The sequence below is a fragment of the Cibotium barometz genome, chromosome 61, assembly GCF_041138505.1.
Source record: "Cibotium barometz isolate CiBa-2024 chromosome 61, ASM4113850v1, whole genome shotgun sequence".
Lineage (NCBI taxonomy): Eukaryota > Viridiplantae > Streptophyta > Polypodiopsida > Cyatheales > Cibotiaceae > Cibotium > Cibotium barometz.
The window spans coordinates 6,177,595-6,205,041 of record NC_141106.1 but is presented as its reverse complement, the minus strand read 5'-3'; the positions used below and the strand labels follow the sequence as shown (position 1 = coordinate 6,205,041).

Below are 27,447 nucleotides of genomic sequence, written 5' to 3'. Positions count from 1 at the left end.
GAGCCCTTTCGGGTTAAGAGGGAGGCCTCAGCAATGACCAAGGGCCACCATAGCTGTCGCCTCCACTGTTTTTTCAAGTGCTTGAATCTTTTGAGGCCTTGTGTGATGACGATGTTGATGGCTTTGGCATAGCTGCGGGGGTCATGGTCCCTTGAGATGGCACCTTCGAAGCCATAGGCGCCCGGGTCTCTGAGCATTTCGAGGGGGTGAGGCATGTTGAAGAAGGCTCTCTGGGCCTCTCGCAGCTCCACTGCATGGCTTTTGTCTTGCTCGTTCGATGGATGCCTTATGAGATAGAGGCCTGCATCACCGCCTGTGGGCAGCAAAGGGTGGCCTGGAGACTGTGCATCGTCTGGCTGCAAGATCAGCATCTGGCCCATGGGGGCATACAACAGGCGCTGCAATTACACCACCACACCCACACTCGAAGTTATGGTTCTGAATCAACCCCATTGAAATTCAACACGAGGCACCAAAGCTTTCATTCAGAGGGATTTTGAGGTACCTGATGGTTGAGACAGGGGTGGTCGCGGAAGGTGCCGTTCACGCGCTTGAGGACGCGGGCCACGTGTTCCGGATAGTCGCACGCGAAGGCGCGGGGCACGATGTCGCGGTGCATGACAACGTTTATGAACTGTCCCTTGTGCAGACCGAGCTGCGGCAGCAGGCGCTCACCCCCGCACAAGATGCAGGGCGCTCCGAACGTCCCCACGGGCTCCACAGCGCTCGCCCTCACTATCCCCCTCTTCACTAGCATAAGCGCAAGCAGGGTCGCTAAGCTTCCCCCCAACGAATGCCCCGTGAAGCATATCTTAGCGTGTGACTCCCTTCTTATGTACTCTTGGATCTCTGGTAGTACCATGTTGTATAGGCCCTGTGCTGCTTCATATATTCCACGATGTACCAATACGCCCAGCCCCTAAAATAATAAATAACATTATTATTATTAGATAATAATAATGTTACCCTAAAAACATAATCAAATTATTATTAGACATTAATCATAATACCATATAAGAAGCATTCACCTCAAATTTTGTAGGCTCGAATGCGAGGTTGGTCTGCCACGATGCCAAAGACTCCGAGCCCTAATTCAACACGAAACCGTGCTAGATTGATTAGTAAGAGATTAACGTGACGATTATGTAGTCCCCCTGTGTAGCTGTTATCCTAGGATAATCAATTAATGATACATTGATGTGAAAATATTGTCTTGATTATCCACCAGCGTATACCTGTATCACCAGATATCGTATGCTGCTCGCCTCATCGTCGCATATGAACCATTCGCAAGGACAACTGCCTTGCATCTTAGCTGCTTCATTAACCTTAATTGTAGTATCCCCTAATCCCTCCTTTGGTAGTGGGACAGGTTGCAGATCTTGTTGTTGAGATGCTATGCTATCTATTAATTGCGTCTGATCACAAGACGGTACTTCGTCTGATAAGACCTTAGGAGCTTCAACGTCGTCGCATTTATTTCCTACTTTTTCTTCGTGTGTTTTTAATCTTTTGATAGAGCTTTTGCTTTTCTGTTTACTTGATTGTAACCTCAGACGTTCCTTAGCAGCTTTGGCTTCGGCCTCGTCTTTCTTGATTAGAGAGGAAGTGACAAAGCTCAACCGGTGATCCTTCAAAAGCTGTTTAGGCTGGTACAATTAGGCAAAATAAAAGGATTAAAAGATAACCCATTTAGAGGAAGAAGTAACAGCTAAACGTGCTAGTTAAGTAGCTAAACATGCCAATTAAACAACTAAACATGCTGCTTAAGATGATAACGACGGATGATGGCGTACCTGGATGGCTGGGATAATGTAGGCCAGGTTGCTAAGCAGGCACATTTTTGAGATGGTTTTCACCTCGGCCACAGGCACTTCATGAAGAAACGTAGATACAGATTGCCTGTTGTGGACAACTCTTTCATGGCTTGCTTGCAGCATACAACTACCTTGCAGATCAGGATCATAGGTGCAAGACAAAGCACTTCCACTAACAAGCTCATCATTAGTTGCAGTAGAGTCCGTAGTATTCATGGTGTGATTAGACTCCTTGGCAGCATTTATCAAAGCGGATTCCACTAACTCTCTAGAGTTTAATTGTAGATCACTATTTCTCCATAGCAATTTCAGTCGGAGAAATCTTGATATCCAACCTTTGGAATCAGCATCGCTAATCTGCTGCATATCCTCTATGATGGAAGCACTTGGAGTGTCATTAACGTTGAGCTCTGCCTTTGGATCATGATTCGGGTTGCAAGTGCAAGGCCTGCTGTCGACAGCTTCTTGGGGAGTGTCTGTTTCTGCAGTGGATGACTCAGAAATGATGGGTTTAGAAGGGTTGGAAGGATTGTCTCGGCCAAACCAGAGAAACTTGAGGGGGGAAGGGAGGAGGGAACCGGAAGCTGGGGGCAAAGGCAGTAAGGGAGCAGCTATGCTTTTGTCGGCAAGGAGAGCAGTTGTGGTTGTTTTGGTTGTAGAGGAGACATGAGGAGAGAGAGTAATACTACTGTTGATGGTGGTGGTGGTAGAGGTGGTGCTAGTGGTGTGCTCTTGCAGAGATCTACGAAGTTTGGGGAGGGGGCTGAGAAGGGTGGAAGAGATCTCTGTGACCAGAGTTTCCATGAGATAATGCAAATTCTAAGGCGAAAGGAGCGATAAAGAGCGAGAACAAGTGGCACAGGAAGGGAGAAAGAAGATAATAATGCAAGCTAGTTTTAAGCAAGGGGAAAGGCAGTGCAATGGATTGGATTGCTGTGTGTGTGTGCGTGTGTGTAGCTCAAAAGCTTGCACGGTACATAAAAGCTTCAGCTCTGAACAGTTCCGCCTGCTAAGGAAAGAGGGACTTGTGGTTGCTCGTTTCTTTCTAGTGTCGTTGCCAATTCCAATTCCACCTCAGCGGATAGATTGGGCTGCCACGACACGCCGACGCATGCCAGCGAGGATCTCAAGTACTTTAAAAACACTCAAGTGACTCATCCACAACAAATGTATACCACCACAGGCTTTCTTCAATTAATTATTAATGTCTTTTTTCTCACGTTAAAACTTAATCTATGCTAGAGAACATAAGGCTGCTAGATTTACCCTTTTTCTTGGTTACGATTGGTTCCCCCGCCCCCCCCCCCCCCCCCCCACCAAAAAAAACAGACCACCAACCGTGGCCCTCCAATCCCATGCAATCCGATCACAGAGTCAAGACACGCGCGCACACACGTGAGAGACACACACACACGGGTCGCGACCCTTGAATCTTTTCAAGGGCCTCCTTGACGGACGACGAAACGTGATAAATTAAAATAATGACTTTAGGCCATGTCATCTATCTGCCTATCCTTTCCTTTCCACGTCCCCAGAACGTCTAGACGTTCCCCTTTCCACACACATGGACCCCTCACACGGCCCTATACCCCACCCTAGGCTCTCTTGGAGACCCAGCTTCCAACACGTTTTTGAATGAATATTACTTCCTCAAAATTCGAAATTACTTCCAACACGTTTTTGAATGAATATTACTTCCTCAAAATTCGAAATTTCAAAGTTTCTATTCCCACTTACTAATTTACAGCCCTAGTTAGGCTCCATGGTAGAAAAATCCTAATTGAGTCATTGTCGGATTTCCGTCCGGCATTTACAGGGGATCCCAGAGCCTTGGGGGAACTAGAAGTCGTTGCGTATGGCTCTTGCTGATTTCCAAGCACAATTTGTGTGACTGTATGCAAATGTCTACCTTTTACTTTGGTTAATTTTATAGCTCATCGTTTCCTCGTTTTTTAAAAAGTACTTACACGCTTCAAAATTAAAAATTCAGCTTGAAGGTGGGACTAGGCAATAGCCGTTAAATTTTGAGGAAAGACTTGAAAATTGAAATTGTGAGTTTTCTTGGCTTTCGATTGCAATGAGTTTTTGTAAGCTTGGAGTAGTGCCTTCCTCCACCAAAGCCTCATAAATATTCTTCTATTTCCAAACTGTGTTCCTCCATCCCTAGGCGGAGTGATCCTTAAGAACCTCATCCTTGTTGGGTAATTCTTGGTTAATATCTGTCCATTATCCAAACCACATCAACCTCAAACAAGATAATCAAATGAGCATTTTGTTGGAGATACTCCATCGAGGTCTAGCCCATTTGAGCATGTTGACTTCTCCGACTACTTTGGACCGGGGTGGTTTTTCCACCTTCTACCTACTCCACGATAGAGATCTTAATTTTCTTCTTACCATGCTAGATAGTAATCATATCCATATCCCAATCTTGCTTGATCCATGCTTGGCGGAGCCAGGGTTTTTCGAGCAACATTGCATAAAATCCTTGATATCTTCCATCTGGAGCACTCCAACTGCTATCTGAAAGCTATATCTAAATACCTACAGTAAGAGCTCCCGATTAATTCGAGTGGCTGTACGAGCTGTTGATCCGCCATTTTGATAGGAAATGGTGCTAGCTCCCAACTGCTCAACCCGAGCATACTGCATGTTGCATCTGTTTGACTTCGGAATGACTTTGGAACAGCCATATCCACTCTTGCCAACTTGACCTGGATCATTGGGATGGCTTCATCATAAATGCGGGATTTCCTTGGTGGGATATCTTCCCTTTCAACGTTCGGGGTTTCTAGAGCGGCTACAAGGGCGGTGTTTCCTCTTCCTCCTGAGGTTCAAGGCGGCCAATCAGTTGCTCCCTAAACTAGGCACTAGTGTAAGTAATTGTGTCCATTAACATGTGTATTGGCTACCGTTTCAAATCTTCCCATAGATCATATGGCTGGTGTGCTACTTCTGTGAGCTTTCTTGGGGAATCCACTGGCTTCTGTGTTTCCACACATTCTTCCAGCCCTAGTGTCTCTGCACCTTGTATTGGCCGATGTGTTTTGTCTTGAGATGAAACTTTGCCTTGTTTTCCTTTTGAGTTCATCTTCGAAAAATTGAGCTGTGGTTCTAAGTGATAGATAGGCTTTTGCTTTTTCCACAGTGCATCTTTGGCCTACTGCTCTTCCACCCAAGTAGATACTTATGAGCTGACTTTGTGTTGTTGTGAGTTCTTTTTGCTTGCCCTTCTTAGTTGGGGTGGGTACTTGCACTGCCTCTGGACTCTTGGGTTACATGGATTTGGTCACCGCCATGGTTGATGATTCAGCTGCCCCCTATGTGGTCAGCTGGGGTACTTCTTGCTCATCCAAAGCTTGGATTTCCACTGCGTTCACTATGAGTTGACCAGACACGGAGGCTTGGAATCCGTCTAGTTCTACTTTATGCTTTTTTCATAATTCACAATCCGAATTCCAATGGCCTTGACTATGGCAGTAAAAACATAATAATGAGGATAAGTATCAGGGAACCAACCGCGTCCCAAGGAGGGAAGTTTTTGCATCAGCGGAACAAGGGTCTGCGGAACTGGTCAGGCATGGGCATGGCTTGGACTATTGCCACCACCATTGGTTGGATTACTGGTTGCGTAGGGGCTCTCCCGCCATTGTATAGTGACAGGCTTCTCTTGTATGGGTGGTCGTTCTATAGATGGCGCACTACAGTTCATTTAGGCCACATTCATCGGCTCCATGTCCATAATTATGACACTTCACACACCAGATGTTTGATTGGACGGAAGGAGTGGGCTTCGCACCTTCACACACCAGATGTTTGATTGGACGGAAGGAGTGGGCTTCACACCTTCACTGGCCAACTGAGCCTTGGCTGTTGGCCAGTTCCTTGGTTATCTTCCCTGCCTTCTTGCTCTTGGACCTAGTTTTGTGACCTTCCTCCTCCTCTTTCGATTCCTCACACTGGCTGTGGAATCATCACATAATCATCCTCCTCGTCCGAAGTTCCGGAAGAGGACTTCTTGGACTTCCTTTTACTCTTGGATTTTTCCTTGCTTTTTCCTAGGCCTACCAACACCCTCTCTGCTCTTCCATGGTAATTGTACCTAAGTCAGCACCAGTAACAAAGTGTTTGAGTTACTTGTTGAGGCCCTTCATGAAGTAAGAGTTGCGAATTTACTTTGTTGGCTGATTAGCTGCATCTAGCCTTCAGATAAGTTTCCAGAATTTTGTAGCATAATCTTTTATTGTTATTCTCTTCTAGTTCATTCTGCACAGCTTTTTTTGGCACATGCACAGATGTTTTGTCTTCTCTAAAGCATTGAATGAATGCATCTCGGATGGCATCATAAGTGGGAAAATGGGCATACTCATACTGAGCAACCCAAAGAATAGCACTCTTCTAGAGTGTGGGAACAAGGGTAACTTTTTTGAGTTCTTGATCAACTCGACCACGTACATTGACACACCAAGCGGTATCAAACATCAGGATATGCGCACTTGCATCATCTATGGATTTTCCACATAAAATCTGGGGTACTTGACATTGAGCACTTGCATCATCTATGGATTTTCCATAAAATTTGGGGTACTTGACATTGACAGCTACTCGGGGCAACATATTGTGGTAGCGAAGGGGGTGAGGTTGAAGGGGTGGTGGTGGTGGTGGTGGGGGTACAGTGTTGGTGTGGTGGTGGGGGTACAGTGTTGGTGTGGTGAGGTCGGGGAAGTAGGGGTGAGTGGTTCTTCTTCTGAGTGGGATGGGGATTGTTCTGGATACAGCAGGTTGGTCTTCAGCGTTTTCGAATAAGAATTGCCTAACTTGGTTGCACTCTAAATAACGCCTTTCATGTGCTGACACAAGGGATGGGTTTGAAAACAAGGGGAGTTTTCATCGTTTTCTCTCTCTCTCTTTTGATCCCTATATAACAATGATTACAGAACTCATAGGGAGATTATGGGAGTTTTCATTGAGAGGGCACTCTCTCCTTAGAACCCCATTACATTACTTATAGTACTCATAGGGATACTAAACTTATGAAAGGATAAGTCCCTTCTTATATGAGTGCTCCTTAGTATTCTTACTCTCTAAAAAGATTATGTGTTTTCTTGCTCTGCTATTTAGGATTCACGAGTCTATTTTGGGGTCTCAAGCAAATGAGGTAAGTGAGACTAAACCCTTCTCCTATATACATCTAATTGTATTTTATTGCCCTTTCTTACCTTGCGCTTGTTGATGGCATGTATGTAGGATGAAAGGGGAAGAGGAAGAGGAGGATCTTGATTACGAGCATGAAGCAGTGGGAATGAAGTGAAGAGGATGAGGAAGACGACGATGATGATCACTCGAAATCCGGTGAGGATTCCACTTAGCCATTTTTTCATTAATATATCTTTTGTATATATGGCCAAAATGATCTTGCATATATCAATCAAAAACAAAAATGATAAAATCCCAGCTAAGTGTTTAAGAAAGTACCATTTCTTGCAATAAAGTAGGTGGGCCTTGACAGTTGGTGGTGTTGACATGCGGCTATTTGGCTGTTGCTACGGTGCTGGTTGATGCTAGCTCGCGGCTCAAGCTAGCGTACAGTTAACAGTGGTGCATAAAAATAGTGTAAGTGGGTCTGGAAAGGGGGAATACTAAGCTACCCTCAATAGTACCATTCTTAGCAATCTGGGTCTAGGATAGGGTCACTCGTGTTGGTCCACGAAAAGTCCATGCTCAGGGTTGATAGTCATAGCAGTCGTATTTCATTCTTCTAATTAATATGTGCTCCTTAAAAAAAACTTTTGTATCGTTCATCGGTTTTTTTGTATGTGTATAGTTCCTATATTACTGTACATTGTTGGGTCAAGCTAGATTGTCATGGGCTAGCTTTTTCCAACAAACTCCCTCTTGCTATGGACATAAACTTTATCACGGAGAAAAACGTGGAGGGAAAAAGTAATGATATTGAGCATAAGTCCCCCCTTCCTACTTTCTATCATACCTTGACCTCGTGAAAGGTATTGTACATTTTTTACAACCATTCCTTCCAACTTTTCTCAATCAATGTTTGTTGGCTAGGAGCACTCTTTGTTTTTTGCTGTGGTGGTAGGTCAACTTCTAGCTTTAATGGCAGTAAAGGGCTCTCATTAGACCGGATGGTGCATATGGTTTCACCAGTATATTGATGAGCAATGGAGTTGACACTTGCATAGTGGATTGCTCATCTAGGGAGACCAATGGGGTTGGCGCTCGGATAGCCACATCAATTCTTTTTGGGATCCAAAATTTTTTGGGCATTGGTGGTGAAGGTTCTTTTACAATAGCTTTTCCTTTGTTGGCATCATTTGAGCTATTGAAGCCTTTATCCATCATTGATGAAGAGGTTTGGAAATTGGTAAAGGTGGTAGCACTGAGACTTGGCATATACTTTTATGTTTTGGTATCCAAATACAATGGTTACCCTCATAGTAGCCTTGAGCTTTTTATAAGAATTTGGGGATATATTTTGGGGTAACTTGTAATTTGGACTTCCTACACCGATTCTTTTGTTGCGGTCCTCTTTTCTTGGTCGTAATTTGGACTTCCTATGGGGATCCTTATGTTTCGGTCCTCTTTGCTTGGTCGGTTGAGGTGGTATGGATTGAGAAGCCTTGTAAACCCATTTCCAAGTAGATTTGGATTTTCACTTTGTATCTTGTCGAATTTGTTCATTCTTTTGATATGCAGGTGTATGCTGTGTGGAGGTAGAAGGATCAAGAGTTTTTTGGATATTGGATGTTGAAGTTGAGGGGGTTGAAGCTTCTATAGATTTTGTGGATGTTAAAGCTTCCTCCTCTTTGCAACCCTTGATAATAGTGAGAGGTGGTAGGGGTTTACGAGTAGATTATTTAGTTGTGGTTTCACCCACAAAGACACACCATGTCGACCAATCAATCATACATCTTGTAGCCTTTATCCATGTATGACCAAGTATTATCGGTTCAGTTAATGTTCTGGCAGGCAGCATAACCATGAAGTTTGTCCCCACCATCATAATATATCTCTGTTTGTAATAGCCCAAGAACCTTGGTATTTCTACCATGGATACCTTTCACCTTTAAGGAGGTATCTACGAGTCAGGGTTTTCTTGGCTAGTTCCATGCATTGAAGGAAATTAGATTATGACTAGCCCCTATATCAACAAGTAATGCATTATAAAGAACTTTACCATAAGAGCTAGTTCCATGCATTGAAGGAAATTAGATTACGACTAGCCCCTATATCAACAAGTAATGCATTATAAAGCACTTTACCATAAGAGCTAGGCAATTGAATGGATGTTCATAGAGGCCTATGTGCTCCTCTGTGTCCCCTTCATTTTCTCCAAGAAAGGCTTATGTAGCAGGTCTAAGGTTTCCTTCTCATCGTTGTTGTAGTTTGGCTCATCTTTCCCTTGCCTCCTCTTAGGCTCGGGTCTTCTTTTGAGTGGCCCTTTCCATGGTGGCTTTTTTATCATGTGAAGCACGTAAGGATTCTTTCATAAGAGGTCCATAATATTTTTAAACTTATTTCCATTAAGGAAACCAATATACTTCGTTAAGAGTCTCAACACGTATAGTACCTTGTGGAGTGACTTCACAAACCCTAAATGGTCCCTTTTTAGTATATTTAAGCTTTTTATTATCACTGCGGATCCCATACGTAAGTACAAGATCTCCTACCTCGATCTCCTTATCCTTGAGATTTCTATCAAACCACTTCTTTCTTCGGTCCTTTTCTCTTAGCATGTTTTGCACTGCAATTTGTTTCTCCTCGGTGAGTTGTACTAAAACAAATAGCCAGTCAACCAATTCATTACCATCAAGCTTTTCATTTACGGCTACCCTTAAGCTAAGGATCATGAACTCCCAAGGCATTACTGCCTCAAGTCTATACACCATCTTGAAAAGCGTACAACTAATTGCAACTTTGTATGATGTGCGATAGGCCCATAAAGCTGCTATGAGCTCCCAATTAGTGCGTGTGGAGCCTCAACAATCTTTGTCATTTTTGAAATAAGAACCTTACTGGTGCTCTCTACTTGGATATTTTCTTGTGGGTAATATGGCATTGACTTACGGTGAGCGATCATAAATGTGCTAATGATGTTTTTTATTACAACATTAATAAAATGCTTATCTTGATCACTCATTAGCTCAAATGGACATCTAAATCGTGTAATGATGTTCTCATAGTGAAACTTAGTAGTCGCCATGGCTTCCACTTTTCGTGAAGTTCTTTCTTCAGCCCATTTGGTTACATAATCTGTGGTAATAATGATGAAGTGTGCTTGTGTACCACATGTAGTAGGACTAATAGGACCAATGAAATATAAGCCCCATTTTTCCATGGCATCATGTTCTTCTTCTGTGCCTTTACACATCGTTGGCACTTGTCACATCCCTTGACAAATAGTGCACACTCTTTGAAGAGCAAGGGCTATTTTTCTTGCTATAACGTTGCCTATGTGAAGTGTCCCTTGGTGTGCTTGTTCGATGATGTATAAGTATTCATCCTCCTTGGGGCATGTTATGGACTACTGCACCTCCCAAGAGAGAACTCTAACCATTCACAGTTGAAAGAAGCAATAGACAACAACCATCATTGGGTACTTACCAATTCCTTGAGCTCACGTCCCTTGAGGTCCCCAAGCTTGCTTTCGAAAGCTCCACTCCTCCAAACTCCACCTCCACGCTGTCACCGTAGAGTCGCTCGCACCACAACACAAGGCAATCTCTCTCTCACTCTTCCACACATGCATGCATAGAAAAGAAACATGTCCTAGAGTACACACTCTCTCTCTCTCTCTCTCTCTCTCTCTCTCTCTCTTCAAGAAAGAGCTCTTATTATTGTTAATCCAATTCTAGGATTAACAAGAGCTATCGCCATTATCTTACATCAAGGAGTCACGGTAGTTATACCAAAGGGTCATACATTCATGATATGAAGCAATAGTGTCCAAAGCTACAGCTTGGACGGGCGCCCATAATGGTGTGATGGAGTATTTATGGCGATTCCTGCTTCAAGAGCATGTGGTAGCAAGATGGGATGAAGTCCTTAGTGATGTACTTCATGGATATATTATGAGAGTAGTCATTGTAATAGCATTAGGCCTCTTATGAGCCTAAAGTGCCCGGCCGGCCACAGTTTAAGTGAGTGTGAATACTTATGGCCATGTATAATACAACATACTCTCCCATTGTGCAATTGAGTCTTGCTCTTGCTAATCCTCTTGCTAATCTCTCTCCCTAATGCATGCTAGTGAGTGTACTGAAGAAGGGAGAGGGTTGTTGTAGACAAAAACAAGTTTAAGGTTTGAGGAGGGGCCTGAGGAGTTATTGGCAATGAGTCTCAATTCATTTGTAGGTTGTGTTCTTTAAGTCCTTTCCCTTATTGCTAGCTAGAATTTCAATTCTTGTATCTGAGAGTCTTTTGTTGGTAGGCAGATCATACATTACAGCCTCACGTACCATTCATGCAGCATCCAACTCTTCATACCTTCTTGTAGTTGCTTCTTGTGCCCTTCTAGCCGATGCTTCCAGTGCATTAGTAGCTTCAATTCTCTTTAGTTTCTCTTAAGCTAATAAATGGTTGCTTCTTAGCTGTTGATTGACTTAATCAAGCACTTGTTTATGGTTGGCCATAATTTTATCAATTTCCAAGGATTTTGTAGTGATTACTTCATTTAAGGCTTTGATTTTTTCGATATGTGCTTAGTTTAATTGCTCCCTTTCAGCTTGAAGCTTAACCACTTTCTGTTCAGATTCCGCACCGATTTAGTGAGGGTGGTGATTTGTTTGGTTAACCCTTCTTCTTTGGCCTGGAACAGTGCTTGAGCCTCCTTGAGCTGCTGTGTATGTTCTTCTTCTTTCTCTCGAGCATTAGCCACCTCCTATTGAAGCTGCTCTTTAGCTTGTTCAACTTGTGCTCTCATCTCGATGTTTTCTTTAATTTTTTATAGTATGGTTTTTCTGAGAACTTGGTTGCTTCCTTCTAATACTTGGTATCTAGCCTCTTGTTCTTTTGCAGCCTTCAGACCCTTGAGAATGACATCTCTATGTGTAGCGTCGACTGCAGCCATTTGTTCCTCTTGAACAGCTGTACTTGATTTGTCGCTTCTGGCACTTGCTTCCATAAGGTTGCATTTTTGTCATGTAGCAAATGAGTGGTGTAAATGACATTGCCAAACCCATTTTTCTTGATCCCAAATGGAAGCGCTTGTAGAGGCTGGCCCTTCTAATTCTTGTAATGGTGGCGATTGAAGCAAGCTATTGAGACCCTCCATTGTTTCCTATAAGAAGCGATCATAATCGATGTTATGCAGAAATGAATCTACCATGACATGGCCTTCATCGTTCCGTCTTTGTATCTTGCTTGAGCTCTCAAGTTTGTCAGTGTGTTTCCTTTTTTTAGATTCTTGACCATCCTCTAGAACCTCTAGTTGTACGAATGTGGCCTCTGCATGCCTTTTATCCATGGCTTTCTTTTGCACCACTTCTACTGGAACCTTTTTTGCACCAATCTCCGTGGACGTTTGCTGATATCGGAGAGAACAAAATCATGGAGTGGGGAGAGGTTCTTGAATGCCATGTGTATTAGGTTGGGAGGAGGGGGTTTTTGTAGAGGTAATTTCGAAGTAGTGCGAGTTGGTACATCAGCAGGCATATTCCTCTTGCCTCTTGTTGCTTCAGTGCACATGCTGGTGTGATGCAATGTCTTGTGCCAATTCGGCCTCCAAACGCTAGGATTCAACTGGCTGTTTTATCCCCCTCATCTTTATGTCTTCCTTTTTGCACTACCCCTTCTTCATCTCCTGCATGATCTCCTTTGTCTCCTTTAATAATGCTTGGCCTTTTGCAGGTCTTCAGGAGTGATACTTTGTGGCTTGAGCGGCATTGCAGCTTGTTGGACTTGTTATTCTGGCATCTTTTCGGGAATTGAAAGATCAGCTGCATAACTGAGTACTTTGGTGAGAAAGTAGGGGTTGCACACTTTTGATTGGTGTGACTTTAAGTAGTTCTCCATCTCTTTGCCCAGTCTTCTTCTTTGTCTTCATGCACTTTTGTTATTTGGTTGAGAGAAACCCTATTATACCTGTGACATGCGATGACTAGCTTGACATGCATAATCATAGACATTTCTTGGCATGTTTTTTTAGTGACTTCATCACGTATCTTCATCACGTATATTCTCATATTCTGGACCATTTGAGTTGTAAAAACTCCTTTTGAGCATTGCTTCCATGGGCATCTTCTCAATATTGTGGATGTGTAGTTTTATAAGTGGTGGTAGCTGTTGCAGAGCCTCACGTATCAACTCTTCTGAGAGGAGGACCTATTCTATTGTGCCATTTGCCTTTGTAACCCATCCCCTCTTGGTTTCTTTATCATAAGATCTAAGCCACTCTGCACATATGTCTATGTTTATTGTGCGGGGAAGGCATTTGGTCATTCTTCCAAGCCCTACTCTCTAGCTTCTCTTTGACCTTTGTATCTTCTAGAATGTCTAAGCATTCAGGGCTATGGTATTGGAGTGTGATCTTCCCATGTTCAGTTTGAACTTCTTTACTCATTACTCACTCCTGGAAATTCTGTACATATGGACCAAGGTAACTAAGCTTGGTGCCACACAAGGTCCTCTCTTCTTCATGTCCACGGGTGAATCTATGGTGCTAGTTTGAGTAACAGCTAGAGTCTCCTCAATTTCTGCTTCAAGTGTACCGGAGGAAGCGATCTATAACATTAGAAAGATCATAAGTCATAATGATTGGTAGGAGCTCATGGCCCCCTGTTTTTTGTGGGTGTTGTGTGTGTGTGCGTGTGAGTTTGATGAGAAGTAAGTTAGTGGGGTGAGTAGTAAGGATAAGTGCTGGTCGGGAAGCAGTGTTAGCACGTGAAAGTGCAAGTGCGAGGCTTAAATGACTGTTTTATGTCAAGAATGCTGGGGAATCATTTTGACTGTCTTGAGAATGTGGTCGTGGGTGGAGACCTATGTGATAAAGTTGCAACAGCTGACAGAGAGTCAACGGAGGACGTCTCGTGTAGCAAGGTCGGCCGAGGTCTTGACCAGCCTTGGTTTGATTTAAATGGTGAGCTTCCGGTACGGTGGATGAGGGACCAAGGAAGCGGCCTATGAGTGAAGCGCTAGGTGACTTACGAAGGATCCTAGAGGGTGCTGACCATACGGTGCTCGGGCTCTCGGTCGCCGAAGATACCCACACGTGCATCGTGGAAGATATTGGAACAAGGAGTAAGAGTTGTTTTCTGGAACCGGGCATGGATCTGGTTGACTGATCTTGCTGGTCCTCAACGGATGAGTCCATAGCACATGAAAGTGTTAGCACATGAAAGTGTTACGCCACGTGAAAGTTTTAACATGTGAAAGTCCTAAGCCATGAAAGTGTTAACTTGAGGCTTAAGACATGAAAGTGCAAGTTCAGGTGTGTTAAATCATGAAAGTTCAGATTTTGAAACTGTGAACTCTCAAATGTTTTTGAGGAAAACCAAAGTGAGAACATATCTTAACCATTAAGGTGTGCGATTGAATGCAGTGGCTAATCCTAAACATTTAAGGGTGATATAGTGGAATTACGTGAAATAACATACTGCTGTTTTATGAGTTTAGGGGAACCTTTGCCATTATGAGGCGCTACGGTGAAGACACTTACATAGTTTCCAAACAACTATATAAAAATTTATGTGAATCCACTGTATGTTCCTTCGAAGACTATCGACAACATGATGTTCCTATGAATACATGTTGTATACATGACAATAAGAGAAGGAAAAGAAACAATCGGGGTGAGCTCCTAGTAGCTAGGAGAAAGGGTCATCGTAAACAATGCCAATGGTGAATGCAAGACTGATGTCAACAAGCGTAGTGAAGAATGCAGACAGGTGAATTGATCATGGAAAAAGCAAATGCACAAAAATAAGAAGATGCCTTTATGATGTAACCACTGGTCTCGGTAGCTAACCTTAATGAGTAAACCACGTGTCAATGTGCGATTCGGCCTTTGTTTGTGATCGTTTCATGTCGTGAAATGGTAGGGCGGTTCATGATGTGAACCATTTGAAATGTTTCATGGCGTGAAGTGTTAAGGATGTTCACGATGTGAACCCTCTTTGTTTGTTTCACGACGTGAACTTTCTAACCAGTTCACTACGTGAAACTATATGATCCTTAATGCATGCAAGTTTTCGATACCTTACTGTCTATTGCCTATGTGCTCAAACACACAAAGCCACAATTTATGCATTTAGAGAGGAAATGAATACACATGAAACTAATGAACATGTTTCATGGCACGAAAAGTGATACTTGTTCACCTTGTACCCATTTACTGGGAAATGGATACCACTTGTAATCCCCTCTTATTTATTTCCGTAGAAGCCAATGTGGTACTTTGGAGCTTGTGGGGATTTGTTGTTTTAATCGCTTGAGTTCAGAGTGGGAGATTTTACTTTTGGCCTCCACCCAATTGAAAAATGCATCCACTGAATCCTGTGGAACCTGGATTATGTCTTGTGTATGTGGGTGCACGTCTTCCCTTCCTTCCTCCACAACTTTGTTTAGCCTATTCTCCTTAGTGTGACGGTAATTGGCAATGTCACACTTTTTTGTCGAGTTGGTTGAACAGGCTATTGCCTCCATACCCACTTTTATCCTTTTTAAGCACTTGATTTAATTGGGGATTGGCACTTCTAGTGGTTCTTTTAGTTCTTCTGAAGGTACATGCAATATTGCGTCTTGGGTGGAGCTTGGGTACCCATACTACTATATTACCTTGATAATAACCTTATGTAGCTAGTAAATCCTTTCAAACCCATTGCTTTTGAATGACTTGAGGATTGCAGTTCCAATCGGAATATTGATTTCCTTCTTGGGTTAGCTTTCCTTTATTCATGCTTGTGGTTTGACCTTTTTGCTTTAATCCACAAGAGACCTTGTTTGTGTCATAATATCCTTGTGCTTGAAGTTTGATTTTGGGACGAATTGGATACTTTTGTTTGTTTCTATGGTTTTGTTGAGGTTGTGACACATGGATGCCTTTTTGGGTATGACCTCTGGTTTCTTCGGCATTCATGACTCCATATCACTTATCATTGCATGTTTTCCTTTGTTTAAGGGACTCCATAATGGTATCTTTGCCGTCATTTAGTTGTGCTTCTCTTCCTTCCCATTGGATATAACAATTATTGGTGCAAATCCAAGATTACCCAAGAATCATCTCTTCTTCCACGGATCCTATAGGCATGACAAACACCTTTCCCACTAAGGGATTATTTCTTATAGAAATGTTAACATTTAAAAATCCCACAGCTTTTGTAGTTGATAAATGCACACTTCAGACTTGTGCATTCATGGCTTCTAGGTGAGGTTTGTCTAGAGCTATCCAGGTTTCATAAGAGATCAAGTTATGACTTAATCCCATATCAATTAATGCACTGCTCTTTGCATGACTCTTTAGTAGAGACTTTGAAACACTGTTGTGGACAAAATAGGTAATATTTCTTGAAAACGAGAAACATTTGGCATCTTTCAAAGATTCCATCAAAAAAGTTCAGTTTTTTTTACCTCTTTTTAAAAGTGGTCTACGCATGCATACAACACTACCAAAAAATTATAATATTTTGGGCACTTTACATGTTTCTTACCAAAAATTGACATGAAAAAAAAAGACTTTGTTTTGCTTACTTTTTGAGATTATAATTAAAAATCTAACAATAAGTTTTCAAAAAATTTCTAAACATATAGCTTATAGAATAGGTATGGTTCCTCATAATCATTGCTACACCATCACTAGTTGATGTGCCTTTCCCTGAGAAGGTAGATGAGGCATTCTCTTCTTCATTATCCACCATAAATATTTTTTTTTCTTCTATGTGTACACTTGAAGCTTAGACTTCTTGGGTCATCTACCATGTTAGCATGATTGAGGATGTGCTACAGAGTGCAACTATAAAAAACTATTTGTATAATTATATTACAAAAGCGTTATCTTGATACAATTATTATCTTAATTAACCCTATTTTGGCTTTTGATGAGAGTAGTATTAAAATCCATTTTGAAGCTCTTAAGTATCACAATTTCTTAATTGATAATATATAATTTTTTTAAAAGAGTTTGTTATGCACATATGAATTTTAAAATATCATAAATAAGCTATTTAAAAGTTGTCTAATTTTGAAAAATAATTCCACTCATTTTTAAAGAAGACGTGTCCTTGGAAGACGTGTCCTTGATGTGACGTGTCATTGATGTGACAAAAAGGGTTAAATGGTAATTTTAGTTATTAAATGAGTTTAGAAAGTATGAAAAAGGTCTCTTTAAGCAAAAGTTTATACTTTCCAAAATAATTTTTTGTAAAATATCAGGCAAGGACTTAGGTTCGAATCCTTCTGGTTACTACACATAGTAAGGATGTTTTAGCTACAACATTTGCGGCCAACTTAATGCTGAGTAAGAACTTCTCAGCTAGGAGTTGATGTTTTCCATCAACTTGATAATAATACAAAATATCAACTTTTACAAAAATCTAATATTTTGCAAAACATTAACTTTATATTCAAAACATTGACTTTCTATACAAAAGATCAACTTTTTTACAATACTTGATGTTTTGTATCAACATTATGCAAAACATCAACTTCCCATAAAACTTGATGTTTTACATCAACTTTGTTGCAAAACATAAAGTTTTATGGAAAAGTTGATGTTTTACATCAAATCGATGTAAAACATCAACTTTTCCATAAAACTTGAGGTTTTGCATTAACTCAATGTAAAACATCGAGCTGTGTAGAAAAGTTGATGTTTTGCATCAACTCGATGCAAAACATCAACTTTTAGCTTTAAAAACATCAACTTTTCCATACAACTCGATGTTTTGCATTAAAGTTGATGCAAAACATCAACTCTACCACAAAACTCGATGTTTTGCATCAAGTTTTAGATGATCTAGAGAAGAAAGTTGAAAGATCGGAGGTCGATTTTCACAAACGGCCTATTTTAGCGATTCCAAATCCAATTGGCATGCTCAAAGGACCTAGTCCATAAATTTTGAGTACCAACACGACTATGTTTCGATACGATGTGCAGACGTTACCAAGCGATTTGCTGCATCAACAAATCGCTTTGTGACGTCTGCACATCGTATCGAAACATAGTCGTGTTAGTACTAAAAATTTATGGAATAGGTTGTCTGAGCATGCCGTCACATGAACAAAATTGCTAAAACAGGCTGTTTGTGAAAATCGACCTCTGATCTTCCAACTTTCTTCTCCGGAGCATCTAAAACTTAATGTGCATAACATCAATTTTTGTGGGGTAGAGTTGATGTTTTGCATCAACTTTGATGAAAAACATTGAGTTGTGTGAAAAAGTTAATGTTTTGCATCAACTTTGATGCAAAACATCAACTTTTAAGGGGCTATTTTTCTTAGCTTTGAAATATTTTTACATTTTTCATGAGAATTATTTTTATTTTTATCACCAATAAATCTGTAAAAGCTCATTCCAAATAGAAGATAATAGCCAATAAGATCTCATTTTAAAAAAAAAACTTATAAATCATAGAATTAAAGAAAAAATATACCTAGGATAAGGTGGTATAGGTAGAACATAGGTTTACGGGCTAAGGACTTGAAAAACACACATGGTCACAACCTTTGACTACAAATTTGAGAGGAGGTCATTAAAAAAAATGCTTGTCTATGTAACCATGTAACCTTTGTATCATAAATAATATCACTACATAGTAGATGCCAAAAAATTATGATAACAAAAGAGCTAGATGAGATAATCCATGATGACCTATAATCCATTGGTTTTAATCCAAATGTGCAAGGCTCCATTGATTTGGAATACCACGAGTCAATTGATTTGCCAATCTTTATTTTTATTCTACAATTCAATTTTAAAGCTAAAGAACTATAAGCAAATACACATGGTGCAACCATCTATGTTGAGGAGGGGGGTGCATGTGAGCCTAGACTCTGCCATGCCTATGTGCAGTAGTATGCTCTCCAGCATAGGGGACCTTGAATCTACCATCATCGGTGAAAGCTCTAAGCTCTTCTCTACCACCATTCTAGAAGCACTAAGCTCCTCTCTTTTCTCTTTGTACACAAAGACAATGTCGCGAGTGAAGATTGCATCTCTCAGTATCCTTTTCATGTCCTCCAAATAATTATAACGAGAGTTCATTCTACACTACCCTTAGACATACCATCTTTCAACATCCTTTACATGTACTATAAATAATTATAACTAGAGCTCATTCCTACACTAAACTTAGATATACCATCACCTATGTTCATGATAATGGCTATATGGATCAAACATCAACATATGCATACTATGAATTTTTGCCACCACCACATATGTACATGATATAGGCTACAATTTCTTCCCACCACCCTTATCCATATTGCATAACAAAAATTTCCTTCATGAAAAGAAATGCCTATGTGGGTCGAAATTTACACCCATAGGCTATATGATGTCTGCCTCTAAGATTGTCCTCCTGAAAAAATATTTCAATTTTCTACTTTTTAACATGCTTAGGTTTACTCAGAGCCTCCATAGTTACCATCTTCTACATATATATATGAATACAAGTCTACCTTTGCACACCTATAAGTTGACCTCTTTAAAATCTTAACATGGTTGTATATCATGCTTACTATCTACTTATAAATTGTAGAGCAAATAATTATGTCATGCAAACTGGCAAGGTAAGTATATACTAAAGGCTTTACTATTCGGGTCTAGAAATAGACTCAAGCATGTTTGTAGATTTTTTCATGAATTATGGATGTTATATTGTTATGTATTCTAATATTTTTTGAGTGCTTATCAAATAATGTGCATATTTATGCATAGTGGTAGAATTTGTCCCAAGATAGTCAATTAAAAAAAGTCTCTTACATTCATGAAATTTATAAGATAAATGTTTATTTAAAAAAGATTGATATTTCTTTAAGTTATGTAGACTCCTATGTCATTTTGTAAGTCAAATTTATTTTTATGTCATAAACAATAGCAGTTTATAAATCTACGAAGGTCACATGTGTTCTCAATCTTGAAAAAATAGCAAAATTCATGTATTTTTTAAATTTATACATGGAATTCTAGATGTGTTTTCAAAAAACTATTTTTTCCTCGAGTCTCTGTTTGGCCTTGGCTTCCCTTACCTTGGCTTCTTCTTCTTGTCTGATTTTTTGTTTGGCCAGCTCTTTGTTTTGTTTTAGTAAATGCTCTTGTGTGAGCATCTCCTAGGTCAGTGGTCCATAGTATTTTTTGAGTTTGCTGCCATTGATATATCCTTCCATTTGCACTCCCTCAATGGTTTCAACTCGGGGAGGTGTGATTTCGGACACCTTAAAGGGTCCTAACTCCCTGTATTGAAGTTCGTTTTTCTTGGTGCTTCCAACACCATACATGAGGATGAGGTCCCCCATTTCCAGCTCCTTTTGTTTCAGGTTATGGTCGAACCAACACTTTCTCCACAATTTCTCTACCATAAAGCAATGCGATGTAATTAGTCGGGTCTCATCAAGTTTCTCTAAGTTGATCAATCTCTCGGCTAATGCATTTTCAAAAAGTCTTTCCTTTACTGCAATTCGCAGGGTTGGAACTAAGTACTCCATAGGCATTACCGCATCAATGCCATAAGCTAGACGAAAGGGAGTATACCTGTGGTGGCTACCTTTTACGATGCACGCTACACCCATAAATGCAGTTGTGAGTTTATGTTCCCAATCCGTGCGATTGACTTCTAATGTTTTAGTCAAGATAGCACATATAATCTTATTTGTACTCTCTGCTTGACCATTCTCTTGTGGATAACAAGGTGACAATTTTTGATAGACTACAAGTAATCCAACAAAGTAAGTGTTTGATCACCTCATTAATGAAATGTGAACCCTCGTCATTGACTATTTCAAGTGGGCAACCAAATCTGGAAATGATCTGCTCGTATAAGAATTGAGCCGTGGTGCGTGCATCAACTCACTTAGAGGCTCTTGTCTCAACCCATTTTGTGAAATAGGCTATGGCACAACGATCACATATCTTGCTTGTGATGGATGTGCTATTGGACTAATAGGTCCAACAAATTAATCCCCCACTTTTCAAAAGGTTGTCTTACTATCACAGGCACGTAAGCGGAATCCTGTCTCTTTTTTGTTACGGAATAGAAAATCTTTGACATTCCTCGCATCTTTTCACAAACTCTATAGTGTCCCCGAATAATGTAGGCCCCCATAGTCCTGCTTGAAGCACCTTGCAAGCTGTAACTTCTCTAGTGAAGTTTCCTTTGGCTATTCCTGAGTGTGCTTACTCCAATATTATGACAAATTCATCTTCTCGCATACATCTTCTAAGGAGATCATCCTTGCCGCCTAGGTTATATAATTCGCAATCAATTGATAAGGTGCGGTCGGCTTGATAAGCCAACGCATTTTGCCATTGTTCAAGGGTTGTTCTTGTGTAAAACCATGAGCTAGATAGTCAGATATTTCATCACTCCACTAAGGCACCATGTCTAGTTTGAATGTTGGATAAATGTAATCCCAACTCCTTAGTCCAATTTAATATGTGGTGGTTAGGCTAGTGGTCAATGGTTGGTGTAAAGCCTACAAATGGTTGGTGCATATGGTTCATGCAACTCATGCAACTAAAAATAGGGTAGAGGAGGAGTATCTAAATAAGATACAAGTCATGATCAAGTGATTATGTAAGTTTGGTTCATGCCTAATCCTAAAATTAGAGTCTTCTTGTGTTAATCTCAAAGCAATTTTCTGCATATACCAGTTTTTGTCCCTCATGTTCATGATGTTTTGTACAAGATTTGATACACCTTGAGTATATTTTGATCAATGTTCATAATTGAATTATCATATCCAACATTTGCTATCAGAGCATTACCCAATTAGGTTTAGTTTATTAGTAAAAACCCTAATCTATCTCTTAATCACCATAGCCTTTTTTTTCTGTTTGGACAACATGCTGTAGATTGCCTCCATGCTTGCATCTGAGGAGATTATATCTCAAAATTTTGATATAGGCCTCTTGCCTTGCTCCCACGCAAGCTCTAAAACGCAGCTCATAGGCAAATTTGATCGCTGCTTCACGAATTTGTCATCGCCATCAAAACAGGACGTTTTCTGCTAATCAGGTTCATTCGTCGGTGATGTCTCTACGAATTAGTCTAATTCCTCTTAGGTGCTTCAAGTCTATCATGTAAGGATTCAACATATCAAATCTTGTAGTATTTGGTCCACAAGAGCTGCTGTACGAATCATTTTTCGAGTCCCCTATTTTCTGCTTCTCTTGCTCTTCTCTTGCTCCAACAACATGGTGCTTGTTATTTTGATCTATATTAATGATATTATTATTATTTGGGCTTAAATCATCTATGTGAGCAAGTTATCAACATCAAGTATCATATTGCATCATCATGAGCTCGAAATTCCCTAACAAATTCAAGGGAACTAGGTTTCATACCTGGCAAATCAAGGTGAAGGGCTACCTCATGAAGAAAAATCTATGGAGTACGGTCAAGCCACTTCCTGAAGATGAAGCAGGTATTTCCTGCAGTTACAAGAGCTACAACGGCTGCACTTCAAGTAAAAGATGAGCAAGCACTTGGTATTATCATTATTGCTTTAGAAGATGATTGTATTCATTATATTGATAATGTTGAGTCAGCTATGGAAGCTTGGGAATTACTAGAACGTATTTTTGGTGCAAAGGCAAAGCATTCCAAGATCAGTTTAAAGATGCAACTCTTTGATCTAACCATGGAGAGTAATGAAAATTTAACACCAGCTATGATTAACAGGTTGAAGAGCTTAATGACATAATTGGTTTATGGTGTTAAATCTCCTGTTCCTGAAGAGGATGCTATTACTATTTTGCTTAAAAGCTTACCTTCAAGTTTTAGGCAAATTGTGACAGTACTTAAAGAGGAGCCAATCCCTTCCTTGGAAAGTATCATAAATTCTTTGCAGGAAGAAGACAAGAAGATTACAAAGGAGGTGATAGATCCTTACGCATATACTATTACTTCAACATCGGCAAAGAAGGAGTGTACTATTTGTGGTCATACAAATCATCTTACTAAGGATTGTTTCTCCAAACATCCTTGTGAGTATTGTGGAAAGACGAATCATCCATCTGCAAAGTGCTACCAAAAAGATCAAAAGCTAGCAAAGGCACAAGTGGTTGAAGAAGTCAACCAAGAGGAAGAAACAAATCTTTGTTCTATTCTTAGTATAAAAGATGTAGATGATGATTATGCTTTTTAAATTATGTGGTTGAGTCAAGACTTATGTTGTTCCAACTTGATGAGTTGTAGAGGAGAGTACACCACCCTATGTTGTTGTTAAGGGGGGACTCTTACTCATTGTGTCAAGGAGGTATGTTAGATTTGTTCATGTTCTTGTAAGAAGTTGGTCTTAAGGGGGGATTGTTGGATAAATGTAATCCCAACTCCTTAGTCCAATTTAATGTGTGGTGGTTAGGCTAGTGGTCAGTGGTTGGTGTAAAGCCTACAAATGGTTGGTGCATATGGTTCATGCAACTCATGCAACTAAAAATAGGGTAGAGGAGTCTCTAAATAAGGTACAAGTCGTGATCAAGTGATTATGTAAGTTTGGTTCATGCCTAATCATAATTAGAGTCTTCTTGTGTTAATCTCAAAGTAATTTTCTGCATATACCAGTTTTTGTCCCTCATGTTCATGATGTTTTGTACAAGCTTTGATCCACCTTGAGTATGTTTTGATCAATGTTCATAGTTGAATTATCATATCCAACATTGAATAGACAAGCATCTGGAAGGTCATCCTCCACACCAGTTTTGCAAGTTCTCCATTTAGAATTCTAGACATATGGTTGGCCATCACATATTATGCCCCATCTCTTACTGTGATCATGAAGTCAAATTCTAAGAGTAAAAGCAACCAGCGAGAGTGATGCTTCCCATGGTGCAAGGATTGCTTACTAAATATAATAGGGCCTAATGGTCCACAAAAAATGTAATTTTTTTGGCCAGTACTAAAGTAATGCCGATATTTTTATACAGCATAAACCATGGCCAATCCTTCATGCTCTATGGTAGTGTAATTTATCTCTGCATCGTTTAGTTGATGACTAGCGACTTCAGCAAAGTGGGTAGCCCAATTTTAATTCCCCAGGTTGTTTCAATACACAACCTATTGTTTGCAAAGTTTGATGCATCGATATGTATGTGGAATATAAGATCCTAGTTAGGTGGTCTTATGATGGGTGCGCGGGCCAGTGCTTTCTTCAACTTATCATATGCTTCTTGGCATTCCTCAGTCCATTCAAAGATAATGAGCAGTCTATACAATGGTCTGGCGATTTCACCATAGAATATGATGAAGTGACGATAATACCCAATGTGGCCCAAAAACTTTTATACACCTTTATAATTGGTGGGTGTGGCGGTAACTCCAAGATCAACTTTACCTTGCTTTCGTCCGTGGAAATACCATTTTTAGATACAATGTGTCCTAGGATTACACCATGCTTGACCCATAATTGACATTTCAAAGGGTTTAAGGATATATAATACAATTGACATTACTCAAACACCTTTCTTAAACAAGCCAAATGGTCAGACCATCGTGAGTATGCACAGAAGTCATTAATGAATACCTATGCACATCAATCGTTGGAAGTTGTTGGGGCATTGGTGAGGCCAAAAGGCATAACCTTATAAGCATATGCTCCCCATATTGTGTTGAAGGCTATTTTGTGCTAGTCTTCTGGTGCTATGGACACTTGATTATAGCCTAAAAATCCATCCAAGAAGTTGTAAGCTTCTTCACCAACTACCGGTTCCAATACATGTTTGGTATATGGCAGTGGGTAACTGTCCTTCTTGGTGGCTGCACGTTGAACTTTTTGAGATCAACACAAACCCTAAAATTTTCATTCTTTTTTGGCACTATTATGACTGGTGAGAGCCAATCAGTGTGCTCGATTTCATAGATGAAATCTACATCAATGAGTTTATCAATTTCCTCCTTTACAATCGCTGCATATTTTGGATTCATGTGGTACAGCTTCTGCCTGGATGGCATGGATACTTCCATGATCGGAATCATGTGTTATACCACTTCAAGTGGTACACCCTTCATCTCTGTGTATTTCCAGGCAAACAATCATTGAATTCCTTGAGGAGAGATATTAGCTCTTCTTTCTGAGATGCAGTTAAGTCCTTAGCAATATAGAAAGGTTAGGATTCTTCCCCTGACTCTGTAATATCAATTTCCTTAACTTTGACTAGATCGTTATACAACGGGGAAAGACCATCTTCCTTTACTCTTTTAGCCCTCAATTGGACCACTTTTTGCTCATCTCAGTAGTGTAAGTTTTGAAATGGTATGGCACTGAGAGTAGGTCTCATCCTCTTTTTTTTTTTGTCTGAGCCATTGCTTTTCTAGCCTTAGCCAAAGCCTTGTTCCGTTTTTGTCGCCCTGCTTTTGTAATTTTGGGCATCTTCCGCTCTCTCGTGGTATAATTTTCTTCTCCTATTTACTTCGAGGGATATATTACTCAACTCTTCACTGCAATTCATAGTGGCAGTCCTTATTTCAGGCCCTGGGAACTCAACAATATTGTGGATGGGAACCAAGAAGATGGATTCAATACCTTCCTCTAGTAGAATTAGCTTATAATACATCTTATCATCAGAGAATAGGAGTGTCACCATTCAAATCACTCTATGTGCAAGAATATTTACCTCCTCTGAATTTCTCTGATCCAACCACCATAAGAGTTGAGGCATCCAGAAAATGCTCGAAGAGATGGAGGAACATACCAAGGCAATCCAAAAAGATATTAAAGCTGCTCAAGATCGGCAAAAGCATTATGCTAACACAAGGAGGTCCCAAAGGATCTTCAAGGAAGGAGACAAAGTTCTTCTACGAGTGCAACCCAAGCGTAGTTCTTTGTCACTTGGGAAATATAAGAAACTCAGCCCAAGATATTTTGGGCCCTATATAGTTATCAAATGTTTGGGTAAAAGTGCCTATAAGCTCCAGCTCCTAGCCCATATCAAGGTCCACAATGTATTTCATGTAAGTTTGTTAAAGCCTTATGTACCTAGTCTCGATCATATTCTTGATGATGAACAAGGTGTAATCCCAACTCAGGGAGATTTTAGAGAAAGGAAACTCCATAATAAAACTCTTGTAGAACATCTAGTATAGTGGAAAGGTTACCCTAAAGAAGATGCACCTTGAGAAGATGAAGCAACACTCTTAAAGGATTACCTCGAATTCATGAGGAGATGAGGACATCTCAATTTCTTAAAGGGGGGAAGGATGTTACATGCCCATCTTCAATAATACTACATGCCCATGAATTTATGATCTTTTGTGATGTAAAAATCAACAATTTTAATAAATGAGCTGTTTCCACTTAGAATCTTAGAATTTTGAGTCCAAATTCAGAATTTACATGTAATTTTACCCTAATACAGGATTTTAAATCATCCAAAACGGACACCGAATCGAGCCTATACGTAATTTTTTAGTTATTCTCAGTTAAAATACCACAAACTTCAACCTTAATAAATGCACGATCGGGTGTCCGATTGACAAATGGTCAGCACCCCTACGACCAAGGAGACACCCCACACATTTTCACCAAAAAACAAATTCGCACTGCCAGGTGCTCCGACACACATATCAAGGCTGAAACCCCAGTAAGTGCCCTATAACACTTGTGATCTATTGCTCATCCTTTTGTGAATGCATTGAGTTTCCTCTTGGAGCTGTGGTAGCCCATAACAAGGACACCTTCCCCCCCATTAGTGGTGTGGTGACTTCAGTAAGGGATTTTAGCCTCTTAGAGGTGATTCATGCCTAGGAGTTTTTTGCTCATAACTTGAGAAAACGAGATCCAAATTGTGATCCGAATGAAGCATTGAATTCGTGACATCATGGACTACAAGAAGGCGAGAAAAATGGCTCCTTCATAAAAGTGCCAAAATATCACCCCAAAGAGATGTGCACATCAATGAGTCTAGAGGGGTTACTCCAGATGCCGCCTTATCTCTCCCCTTGGGAGCCCCACAAAGAAATAATGACCAGGTTAGCTTGGTCATCGTTTAAAAGTAGATTTTTAATTTATTTATTAATCTTTAATGTTAACTTTAAAGACATTAAGAAAGAGATGCTATTTTTCTTTATACCAAATTTTTTGGTAAAATTGTTGTTTTCTCAAGAAAAGTGATGAAATCTGTCATATTCTAGAATTCACTTTGTAAAGTGTTATCTTGATTGAGTTAAGAAGTACAGGTATATCTTCTCCCCACCTCGACGCTAACCCTGTTTTCGTGCTTGTGTAGTCAGGTGGTGATGTTAGCAAGGCTGTAAGATTCCTCCCAGGGTGGCTCTAGCTCAAAATAAGACCTTGTTGGGAACAGATGTCGGAAGGGTTTGAGGTTGTTTTGACTGACAGACTCTCCCACGAATGGATGGTCCGACTTCAGACTTTGGAGTGCTTTGACCGGTCCGTCACGTTTCCGACTACGACTTCGACTTCAAATGTGCCCAGCCACTTCGCCACCAGATGGCCACCA

General features: G+C 40.4%; 1 protein-coding gene across 1 annotated transcript in view; it reads right to left on the bottom strand.

Moving 5' to 3' along the window:
• The window catches only part of LOC147604496 (phospholipase A1 PLIP1, chloroplastic-like), a 3,409-nt gene extending 637 nt beyond the window's left edge, over window positions 1-2,772 (bottom strand). The window contains exons 1-5 of the mRNA XM_086794641.1: window positions 1,797-2,772; window positions 1,236-1,649; window positions 1,029-1,088; window positions 506-919; window positions 1-398 (exon numbers count right to left, since the gene is read on the bottom strand). The exon at window positions 1-398 is cut by the window's left edge and continues 637 nt beyond it. Of these exons, the coding sequence (XP_086650767.1) occupies window positions 1-398; window positions 506-919; window positions 1,029-1,088; window positions 1,236-1,649; window positions 1,797-2,621 (2,111 nt within the window). The 5' untranslated portion in view covers window positions 2,622-2,772. The remainder of the gene's footprint in view (window positions 399-505; window positions 920-1,028; window positions 1,089-1,235; window positions 1,650-1,796) is intronic.
• Between the last annotated feature and the right edge of the window lie 24,675 nt (window positions 2,773-27,447).